We start from the raw sequence: 12,321 nt of genomic DNA, 5'->3' as shown, positions 1-12,321 counted from the left end.
GCATTCCAGAGCAGAGGCACAGTGGCTGGGCGGGGGCCTGGGGCCGTGGTGCCCCACCCTGGTCATAAAGCCAGTGTGACAGCGGGATAGCAAAGCGCCACAGAGCTCTGTGATAGCTAGCTGGCTCTCTGACACTCCTCATGCACCAAACAAGACAACAGGACAACAACACTAGTACCTCACTGACTCCCCTGACTCCCTAGGTCTGGCTTTGATCACCTCTTACCTTTACTTATCTCGAGTCTGTCCCACTAACAATCAAACTCCTCGACCTCTCCTTTGCCCGACTCTTTGCCCTCTCGTTGCCCGACTCTTTGCCCTCTCGTTCTTACTTCTGCCCCTTTGCTTTCTTCTCTCTGTCCTCCTCACTCCTCGTTCCTTCTGCCCTTCTTCTCTCCCCTCCACCCCGCGCTCTTCTTCTTCCCCCAGTCTACCACCTATTTGTTAATGACCCCACTTCCTCTAGTGCCCCCTTCTCCCCCAGTGTTGTTAATGATCAGTGTGTGTTTGCGTAACACCAACCAGACAGGAGGCGAGACACATGTCCCTCTCCCCCTCAGCTGTTTATGCTCTGTCTGGTTAAACCGTCATGGTGGTAGAGCAGGCAGAGCAGGTGGTTGGAGTTTTACCACGAGCAAATCTTACATCCAGGTCAGAGGTCAAAGGTCTACGACACAGGTGCTATAGTAGTTAGTCTCTCTGTGATGGTATTTGAGCTATGAAGCTATGTTTGGCTTTAACCTGGGTTCAGCTAATGCATATCGCTGTTGAACTTAGCTCAGGCAATGGGCATTGCTGTTGTTGAACTTGTTAACCTTGTTGAACTTTTTGTTGACCTCTGACCACTGTTGAATGCCTATACTGTTGAGTGGTGCGTAGCTTTGATGAGGGGTCACTGAGCCCCACTAATCAGCTGTACCTGCTTTCTCACCAGGCACTGCACAGACAACCCCCACAACCCCTGAAGGACCACTCCCCGATGCGCGAGGACCCCATGCCCCTCCAGGGTAATGATGAAGAGTCCCCGAATGTTGAAAGAGTCAGTTCAGGAGTCGGTGGTGGCGTGGTCATTAAGAAGCCTCGGTCGCGCACTAAGATCTCTCTAGAAGCCCTGGGCATCCTGCAGAGCTTCATCCAGGACGTGGGTCTTTACCCGGACCAAGAGGCCATCCACACTCTGTCAGCCCAGCTGGACCTGCCCAAGCACACCATCATCAAGTTTTTCCAGAACCAGCGCTACCACGTCAAGCATCACGGCCGGCTGAAGGAGCTGGGGGAGGGGGGCGGTGGTGTGGACGTCAGCGAATACAGAGACGAGGAGCTCCTCTCCAGCTCAGAGGACCCTGAGTCCAGCGAAGACGGTCATGAGGAGATGTACCCTACTACAGAGAGGGAAAGAAGGGGAAGCAACCCAGCAGGGTCAGCCCCTGCCCTGGCACCAGCCCAGCCTTCAGGGACCAGCATGGGGGCCATGGAGGAGGGCAAGGACAAGGGGCATTCTCATGGTCTGAGTGGGGGCCGAGCCAGCTCCCTGCCCCCTGGTAGCTCCTCATCCAGCCCCAGAGAGCAGGCTGACTTCCAGAGATAGAGACCCAGAGACCAGAGGAGATGCAGAAAGAGAGCGAGACCCAGACAGACAGACAGGCAGACAGACAGACAGGCAGGCAGGCAGGCAGGCAGGCAGGCAGGCAGGCAGGCAGACAGACAGACAGACAGACAGACAGACAGACAGACAGACAGACAGACAGACAGACAGACAGACAGACAGACAGACAGGAAGAGAACAGGAACTAAAGACTGGTAGAGGGGAAGAAGGGCATCGATGAGACAATGACACACTGATACATACATACACACACACACACACACACACACACACACACACACACACACACACACATATATATACAGTGCCTTGCGAAAGTATTCGGCCCCCTTGAACTTTGCGACCTTTTGCCACATTTCAGGCTTCAAACATAAAGATATAAAACTGTATTTTTTTGTGAAGAATCAACAACAAGTGGGACACAATCATGAAGTGGAACGACATTTATTGGATATTTCAAACTTTTTTAACAAATCAAAAACTGAAAAATTGGGCGTGCAAAATTATACAAATACAGTTTTATATCTTTATGTTTGAAGCCTGAAATGTGGCAAAAGGTCGCAAAGTTCAAGGGGGCCGAATACTTTCGCAAGGCACTGTATATATATACACAGAAATACAGACATATGGGGTCCAACGGAGGCTTCATCAAAGAGTGATTTAAGTGAAAATACAATATGTTACCTCAGCAACATGAAGCAGGGAAATGCCATGAAACAGCTGTCATGTGTTACAGTTAGAATAGCCTGTTCAGTAATGTTGAGCCACTAGACAGAGAGAAAAACAAACATAAACACACATCCCACCCCTGGCCACAACAGGAACTTGCCACATCAACACCATTTTTGAATTGAGCCAATTCCAAAACTCAGCTTCACCCAAGAGGGTGGGCTCTCATCTGCTCTGTCCAATGACTGCTCTCTCTAATGTCTCAACCACACCCACATAGAACACTTGTCCTTACTTTGATGTTGACTGAATACTGGGGGCCTGCTCAGACCTCTACTATCCCATAGTCCCTTGGTTCCATATGCAGACTCCAGATGTACAGCTCATCACTAGCTGGCTAAGGAGTGTTTAGGGTGGCTGTGGCTTTCCATCACCTCCTCCCCCTCTCCACCCCTCCACGACAGGACTCCTCTAGTCTTTGGTCTTTGACAGTGGTGGCAGGTTGTGTGGGTGGGTGGCTGCATGGCAGGTGGGTTTTGGGTGGAGGTAAGAACAGTGGAATGGGAGAATTCACCAATGATAAACAAATATGGTTTGTCAAAGTCCACAATTGAGCTTTATGGTCTTTTTAAAGTTGGAATCGCCACTCCCAACCAACCCACTCCTGTCGCCATCCCTCAGTGGAGCAACCACACCCTACCTAACTCCCTACCCCCTACATCCAATATGGATTATTCTCATCTCTCCAGCACTTATCCCACACTAACAATGTTTCTATGTCCACCACAGTCTCTCCCTATCTCCTCCAGTCATCACTCAGCCCAGTCTCCCCCACTTTACTCCTTTGTGGGTACTGTGGTTTACAAGGACACTAGTAGGTAAACCTATCGTGGTTTATGCGGACATAAGAGAGACAGAGGACAGCCTTGTGAGGACATGACCCAGCGGTGTGAAAGGACACTCAAGGCTACAGTTACTCTGGACTGTACCCCTGCCTACCCACCCTCGACCTATGTGGAGAGAAACAGGGAGGGACACAACAGAACGGAGATTCAGCAACCAAACAATCAGTCACTTTATGTGCGGTAGCCCACCACTTCACTCTTCCTCTCTCGTTCCCCGTCCCTCGTCCCTTCCCTCTTTCTCTCTCTCTCCATAATTGGTGCCTACAGTGTGCCGTTCCACCACACCTACCCGCACTTAAATCCTCCACCCTATTTATTGCTATCTTTATCCATGATTATTATTATCATTATTGTTATTATTGTTGTTATTACGGTTGTTATTGCTGTCATCGCTGTTTATTTTTGGTTCTATTTTCATGGCTTTAATATTGGCTTTCCGAGCACTGTGGTTGTTTTGGTAACGAGAGACGTTTTTGAGACATGAGAAACACACACTGCCAAAAGAAGAAAGTGTCCTGTTATGTAAAAACTTAAATGAATTTTTCCAAAGAAAGAAAAGCCTTGGGCAGAAACGGGAGTCAAATCCAAAAATGAAACGAAACAACGAATAAACTGTGCTTTTGCTGCAGATGGTGACAATCTAACTTCTTTGAGCTATTGGAAAACATGGCAGGCTTGTTTGTTAAACCCATATCTGAATGTGGGTACTTGTGTCAAAGTATGCATCCCAAAAGGCATCCTATTCCCAATGTACATGAAGTGCACTACTTTTGACCAGACCCTGGAAAAACGTAGTGCACTATATGGAGAATAGGATGCCATGTGGGACACAGTCAAAGTTACAGAGGAACCATGAGGTATCTGGCTGTCTAGGCAGCTGCTACTAAGATGACATGCCTTGTACTCTTATCAATCATCAATACATTGTGTTTTATCTCTATGATTCTGTCAATGTTTAATTTTCAGCGTTAAATCATGTGTCTGCATATCCAATGTCATGTCATACAGTGATAGACACAGTCACATCCAGATAGTGGTTAACAACAGCAATCCCTTCCCAGTCATGTGGAGCGCTTCAAACTCAACTTCATACTCAAACACACACACACACACACACACACACACACACACACACACACACACACACACACACACACACACACACACACACACACACACACACACACACACACACACACACACACACACACACACACACACACACACACACTCTTACACCTCCCCCACACACACACACTCTTACACCTCCAACACACACACGCACACACACACACACACACACACACACACACACACACACACACACACACACACACACACACACACACACACACACACACACACACACACACACACACTTACACCTCCCCCCCCCACACACACACACACACACACACACACACACACACACACATACACACTCACCCCCCCACACACACACACAAACACACTCACAGAGCAACTGTGGCTAGCCCTGCATTTCTCCAAGCCAATCAATTAGAGGCCTCCCTAAACCCTCATGGCTGAGGTTTCTAATAAGAGGCATTGCAGTGACAGTAATTCACATGGAAACGCTGCTGGCTGACTGGCTGGCTGGGTAGCTAGCTGGTTGGCTGTGCTCTCAGACTCAGTGCAGCTCTCTCCCTGTCCCATGAGGGGCTACTATGGCTCAGTGGCCTGCACACTCAACCCTGAGTGACTGACTGCTCCCCAGACACCAGTCACACAGACTAGCCTCGGACCAGGGCCATGTTCATTAGGAATGAGAAATATGGAATATAAGCATTCATATTTAGTTTAGTGTCACTGAATACCCAATCCTATCAATGGAGGCTCCTCAGAGGAGGAAGGGGAGAACCATCCTCAATGAATTTAATAAAAATAAGAATAGCGAAACATTTAAAAAGTTATCCTTTTTAGATAAAACTCTACTAAATATATTCATGTCACCAAATAATTTATTAAAACACGCTGTTTTGGAATGAAGGCCTACAGTAGCCTCACAGCACTCTGTAGGGTAGCACCATGGTGTAGCCAGAGGACAGTTAGCGTCAGTCCTCCTCTGGGTACATCGACTTCAATACAAAAACTAGGAGGCTCATGGTGCTCACCCCCTTCCATAGACTTACACAGTAATTTTGACAACTTCTGGACTACGTCCTCCAACCTATCAGAGCTCTTATAGCATGAACTGACATGTTGTCCACCCAATCAAAGGATCAGAGAATAAATCTAGTACTAAAAGCATAAGCTACAGCAAAATGTGGTGAGTAGTTGACTCGAAGAGAGAGAAAGACAATAGTTGAACAGTTTTGAAGGAGGAGAGAGAGAAAGAGGGAGCAAAATACATTTTGTCATTTTTTTCACTTTCAAATACTCAAGCACCCGGCTCAAACAGAGGGATGCTACAGTAGGTTCGCTAGCTGGCTATGACTATCCAACACTGGAACTCAAGGTGAAGGTAAGCTTTTGGTTTTAGAAATGTATTGCCACCACCAGTGTAACTGTTAAACTGCTTACTGACTGTACTGTACTGTGCTGTGCTGTACTGTACTGTACTGTACTGCATGATTGTAGAGGCATTACTATTAGTTATGTTGACTAAGACATTAGTTTAGCTAATATGATGACAACGATGTAGACTGTGTGTAGCTGTTAGCGGTTATGATATAGTTTGGCTTGGAAAGGGTTTTTCACCTGGTCACAGACAGCTGATGTGTTGTGCTTTGAAGTTCACAAGCGAAGCAAAATGGTCAAATCAAATCAAATGTATTCATAAAGCCCTTTTTACATCAGCAAATTTCGCAAAGTGCTTAAATAGAAACCCAGCCTAAAACCCCAAACAGCAAGCAATGCAGATGTAGAAGCTATAAAACAACTCCCTAGAAAGGCAGGAGCCAAGGAAGAAACCTAGAGAGGAACCAGGCTATGAGTGGTGGCCAGTCCTCTTCTGGCTGTGCCGGGTGGAGATTATAAGAGTTCATGGCCATCAAGGCCAGATTGTTCTTCAAGATGTTCAAATGTTCATAGATGACCAGCAGGGTCAAATAACAATCACGGTGGTTGTAGACGGTGCAACAGGTCAGTATCTCAGGAGTAAATGTCAGTTGGCTTTTCATAGCTGAGTATTCAGAGGTCGAGACAGCAGGTATGGTAGCGAGAGAGGGAGAGTCAAAAAACAGCAGGTCCGGGACAAGGTAGCATGTCCGGTGAACAGGTCATGGCAGCAGGAAGAACAGTTGAAACTGGAGTATCAGCACGACCAGGTGGACTGTGGTCAGCCAGGAGTCATCAGGTCAAGTAGTCCTGAGGCACGGTCCTCTGGGAGTAGAGGGAGAGGGAGAGAGAATTAGAGGAACGAACACTCGTAAGCCAGTGTCTCAGCCCACGTGATAATAATAGTAGACTACACTCAATTATAGGACCTACTGAAGAGATGATTCTTTAGTAATAACTTAAAGGTTGAGACTGAGTCTGCAACTCTCACATGGATAGGGAGACCATTCCATAAAAAATAGCTCTATAGGAGAAAGCCTTTACCTCCAGCTGTTTGTTTAGAAATTCTAGGGACAATAACGAGGCCTGCGTCTTGTGACCGTAAGGTATGTACAGCAGGACCAAATCAGAGAGATAGGTAGGAGCAAGTCCATGTAATGCTTGGTAGTTTAGGACTTAAACCTTGAAATCAGCCTTAGCCTTAACAGGAAGCCAGTGTAGAGAGGCTTGTACCGGAGTAATATGCTAACGTTTTTTTGATTCTAGTCAAGATTCTCGCAGTTTAACACTAACTGAAGTTTATTTGGTGCTTATCTGGGTAGCTGGAGAGTAGAGCATTGAAGTAGTCTGATTTAGAATTGACAAAAGCATGGATTAGTTTATCTGCAGAATTTTTGGACAAAAAGGTTCACATTTTTGTAATGTTACGAAGATGGAATATTCTTGATAGTTTCATCAAAAGAGAGATCAAGGTCCAGATTAACGCAAAGGTCCTTCACAGTTTTATTTGAGACAACTGTACAACCATCAAGATCAATAGTCAAATCCAAAAGTACATCTCTTTGTTTCTTGGGACCTAGAATTATCATCTCTGTTTAAAAGTTTTTAAAAATTGCCTCCATCCACCTCCTTAGGACTGAAACACAGGCAATTTTGGGTCTGTAAAAGTGACAATGATATCACCAGTATCCGCAAAACACCAGTACCTGCAAAATACCAGTGTCAAAGTCAACAGTGAAGAAGCGACTCCAGGATGCTGGCCTTCTAAGCAGAGTTCCTCTGTCCAGTGTTCTTTTGCCCATCTTAATCTTTTCTTTTTATTGGCCAGTCTGAGATATGGCATTTTCTTTGCATCTCTGCCTACAAGGCCAGCATCCTGGAATCACCTCTTCACTGTTGAGACTGGAGTTTTGCGGGTACTATTTAATGAAGCTGCCAGTTGAGGACTTTGAGGCGTCTGTTTCTTAAACTAGACAATATTGTACTTGTCCTCTTGCTCAGTTGTGCACCACTCCTCTTTATAGTCTGGTTAGAGCCAGTTTGTGCTGTTCTGTGAATGGAGTAGTACACAGCATCTTCAGTTTCTTGGCAATTTCTCACATGGAATAGCATTCATTTCTCAGAACAAGAATAGACTGACTAGTTTCAGAAGAAAATTATTTGTTTCTGGCCATTTTGAGCCTGTAATCGAACCCACAAATGCTGATGCTCCAGATATTCAATTAGTCTAAAGAATGCCAGTTTTACTGCTTCTTTAATCAAGACAACAGTTTTCAACTATGCTAACAGAATTGCAAATAGTCATTTACAACATTAACTATGTCTACACTGTATTTCTGATCAATTTGATGTTATTTTAATGGACAAAAAATGTGCTTTTCTTTCAAAAACAAGGACATTTCTAAGTGACCCCAAACATTTGAACAGTAGTATAGGTCCGGAGACATGTTGGACAAAACCCACTGAGTTGATGATGGCTCTGAAAGCCTTTTGGAGTGGGTCTGTGGACTTTTCCATGTGAATTTTTGTTGTTGAATATTATCTGCCATGACTACAAGTCTGAACTCAGTGAGGAACGCTGTATACGACCCAGGAGGCCTGTAACAGTAGCTATAAAAAGTGATTGAGTAGTGATTGAGCTGCATAGATTTCATGACTAGAAGCTCAAAAGATAAAAACACAGTATTTTTTAAATTTATATACACTTCATCAACACCTCCGCCTTTGCGGGATGCGCGGGGGATATGGTCACTAGTGTAAGCAGGAGGACAGGCCTAATTCAACATAGTAAATTCATCAGGCTTGAGCCATTTTTCAGTCAGGCCAATCACATCAACGTTATGATCAATGATTAACTCATTGACTATGACTGCATTGGAAGTGAGGGATCTAACATTAAGTATCCCTATTTTGAGATGTGAGATATCACAATCTCTTTCAATAATGACAGGAATGAAGGTCTTTATTCCAGTGAGATTGCTAAGGTGAACACTGCCATGTTTCGTTTTGCCCAACCTAGATCGAGGCACAGGCACAGACAGCCTCACTGGGATAGCTGAAATGACTGTGCTAGAGGCAGACTCCACTAATCTGGCATGCTGGCTAACAGCCTGTTGCCTGGCCTGCACCCTAACTGAGAGGAGGAAAGAGCATAGATGTGAGAAGGAATACAACGTGGCTGCTATGTAAGTGCACTGTGTTTACGTGTGATCAGGGGTGTATTCATTCCGCCGATTCTGTTGAAAAACGTTTCGTAAACAGAAGCAAACGGAATGAAGCGGAGATAAACATACCTGAATTTGATCAAAATAAACTATTGTTTGCAATTGTTGGACTAATGATTGCACCATAGATCAGTTAGATACAGACAACAGTGTGCAAGGGGGTATTGAATGTGTCCATGTGTCACTGTCTGTCACCTCCAAAACAATTCTCGACATGTGTGCACCAACATTGTAAACTTTGAGTATCATGTAGCAGCCTAAACCTATTGATTTTACATTGAACTGGCTGAAGGGAATATGAATGACAGTCATCCAATATGCTGTAATAGATATAAGACCATGCTCCTAAAAAGAATTGTCCTCCCTGCTCTTAAACGGCACCGACCGCCACTGCAGTCTATGTACATGTTGCCAGTGCGTTACTTGCCCAGCTCTTCCATACTCCCTCAGGTTTTGTTAGACCTCTCGCCCATTTGTGTCTTTCAGTCCCATTTTGTCCCGTAAACCAGTGAGAACATTTGGATCTGTGCTGTTTGATTGGAGCTTCAATCAGGAGCTATTAGCAGCTATCCCAGACCCAGGTGGTCTTTGTGTGAGTGAGTAAAGTAAAGTAGATCACCTGCAGGGTTATTGTGATTACTCAGTGGGCTATACCCAACCACACCATACTTATACCTGTCAGTCAAAGCTACTGCCCCACCCCTGTCATTACTGGCAGGCCTGCCATACACACGCACGCAGACACACACACACATGCACACGGACTCAGACAAGCAGACACGCGTACACACACAACGTTACACTAATGAGTCCCGGCTCTGATGAGAGAGGGGGGGGTAGCCAGAGTCTTGTGTTTAACCTGCAACAAGGGGTGGGCAAACACATTGTGTGAGTGCATGTGTACGCGTGTATTCCACTCCCTCTCTCCTTCTCCAGCTCCGTCATATAGTCATCAGAGAGACGCTTGACTAACAATAGAAGCCCAATGTTCCTGATGAGCTGAACGGTCAAGGTCATGTTCCAATCTCTCTTTCTTCTTCTCGTTCTTTTTCTCTCTCTTACTGTCCTCCTCCTGACAGAGGACAATAACAACTCACGCTGTGTAATTGGGCCTGATACTGACGCCCATCCTCTATGGCTGGGCAGGCAGGGCTAGAGGGACACTTGTTCTCTGTGTGATGCTGCCATCAGAACACTCAATCAGGAAAAGACAAACACACAATCACATACTGCACATACAGTACATTCACACTCATGAATAGACCCACTTCCTGATAGCATGCTGTGATGGATCTTCCATTTTGTTGCAGTTTGATTCAGTCAGCTTTGACATCTTTAAAGAATTCAGATCGCTGTTGTTGTTGTTATTGTTTTTTTGTGTGTGATGGGGAAAGGGCATTTATTTGAGTTTTGTTTTCTTGCAGTACCTTTTGACTAAGCACAATGTTCTACTTAACCTTTCTGAAATGCATTCAGACGGGTCACTAATAGTTCTCATTCAAATGATCAGTTCTGCAGCTATCATTCTTTTCCTTCATCAACTTCATCATTGCCAACAATGTGAATCAGGATTTCTGTCTGGTACTTTTTGCATTTCCTGTTTAATCATACCAGTTATCACTAAGTGATAATTAGAACTTTTAACATATGTGCATTAATGTTAAGGCTCTTATGTTTTGTTTTGTTTGTTCGGTTGATATTTTATTTTTCAAATTGCTGTCGTTGTTTAAATAAAATGCATCCAATGAAAAGAAGAGTATTGCTTTGTCGGTTTGTGTTTTGAGCCAGACTACGGTTTGCAACTGCACATAGGGACAAAGATCATACTTTTTAGAGAAATGTCCTCTGGTCTGATGAAACAAAAATAGAACTGTTTGGCCATAATGACCATCGTTATGTTTGGAGGAAAAAGGGGGAGGCTTGCAAGCCGAAGAACACCATCACAACAGTGAAGCATGGGGGTGGCAGCATCATGTTGTGGGGGTGCGTTACTGCAGGAGGGACTGGTGCTCTTCACAAAATAGATGGCATCACGAAGAGGGAAATTATGTGGATATATTGAAGCAACATCTCAAGACATCAGTCAGGAAGTTAAAGCTTGGTCGCAAATGGGTCTTCCAAATGGACAATGACCCTAAGCATACTTCCACAGTTGTGGCAAAATGTGTGGGCAGAACTGAAAAAGCGTGCGCGATCAAGGTGGCCAACAAACCTGACTCAGTTACACCAGCTCTGTCAGGCGGAATGGGCCAAAATTCACCCAACTTATTGTGGGAAGCTTGTGGAAGGCTACCTGAAACGTTTGACCCAAGTTAAACAATTTAAAATCAATGCTAACAAATACTAATTGAGTGTATGTAAACTTCTGAACCACTGGGAATGTGATGAAAGAAATAAAAGCTGAAATAAATCATTCTCTCTATCATACTTCTGACATTTCACATTCTTAAAATAAAGTGGTGATCCTAACTGACCTAAGACAGGGAATTTTTACCTGGATTAAATGTCAGGAATTGTGAAAATGAAGAGTTTAAATGTACATGGCCAAGGTGTATGTAAAACTTCCGAATTCAACTGTATGTATCTGCATGAGGTCCATAGTTTATGTCCATTCTTGGTATTGCATTAAATAATATTATGTCTGATCTTCAAAGCTAGTATTTGAGAATACTCCGCCTTTATAACTAAACAATGCTATGTTGTCTATAAAAGGCTGGATGAGGTCTGGGGTGGAGAGGAAGTGGGGATGTGAGGAGTTTGGGAAAGCCATGGTATGGCCACAGGAATCAAATACTGTGTTATTTGTACATAACGACAATCAAAGCAAACCAGGATCTGAGAAAAAAACGACCCATGAGACCGTTTTGGGGTGGAATTGACTGGAAACAGTCCGTCGCTGATGACAATGTAACTTTCCTTGTTTATTCTGTACAGAAATGCTTCTTAGAAAACAGTTACGTTTCTTAGGAATACACCATGGGTGTTCCAAAGCCGAATTACAAACAAACTCTGTCGCCAGCTCCCTCTAGATTGGCAGACACTTTATGGTTCAGGCTCAGGCTCTCTTTTTAATAAACCACATTTATCAGAAGAAACCCCCTGACTAGTGGAGACCATAATGACCATTATGTAACATGACAGATATGAGGCTTTAAGTAGCCACCAACTTGGACTGAATATGAGCAGTACTGACTAAGGTGATCGCTAGCATTTTCTCCACTAATAACCCTGTTCAGACTGCGTGTTCCAAGTTATCACTCCTGCCCATATTCCAGACCTCCAGCGTCTAGCCACCTCAGGACTCTCAAACCCTAGGACTCTCACCACCTGCAGTACCCCTCCTCCTCTGAGGCAATATCTTCTCCCCCTCTTTCTCTCTTTCTCCTCTTCTCTATTCCCC

At 44.7% G+C, this 12,321-nt stretch overlaps 1 protein-coding gene across 1 annotated transcript in view; it reads left to right on the top strand.

Annotated features, from left to right (window-relative positions):
- The window catches only part of LOC135519349 (DNA-binding protein SATB2-like), a 67,012-nt gene extending 62,892 nt beyond the window's left edge, over positions 1 to 4,120 (top strand). The window contains 1 exon segment of the mRNA XM_064944529.1: positions 935 to 4,120. Within this exon segment, the coding sequence (XP_064800601.1) occupies positions 935 to 1,588 (654 nt within the window). The 3' untranslated portion in view covers positions 1,589 to 4,120.
- Positions 4,121 to 12,321: the final 8,201 nt, after the last annotated feature.

This window comes from Oncorhynchus masou, chromosome 29 (assembly GCF_036934945.1).
Source record: "Oncorhynchus masou masou isolate Uvic2021 chromosome 29, UVic_Omas_1.1, whole genome shotgun sequence".
Classification (NCBI taxonomy): domain Eukaryota; kingdom Metazoa; phylum Chordata; class Actinopteri; order Salmoniformes; family Salmonidae; genus Oncorhynchus; species Oncorhynchus masou.
This window is presented reverse-complemented; position numbering and strand designations above follow the sequence as displayed.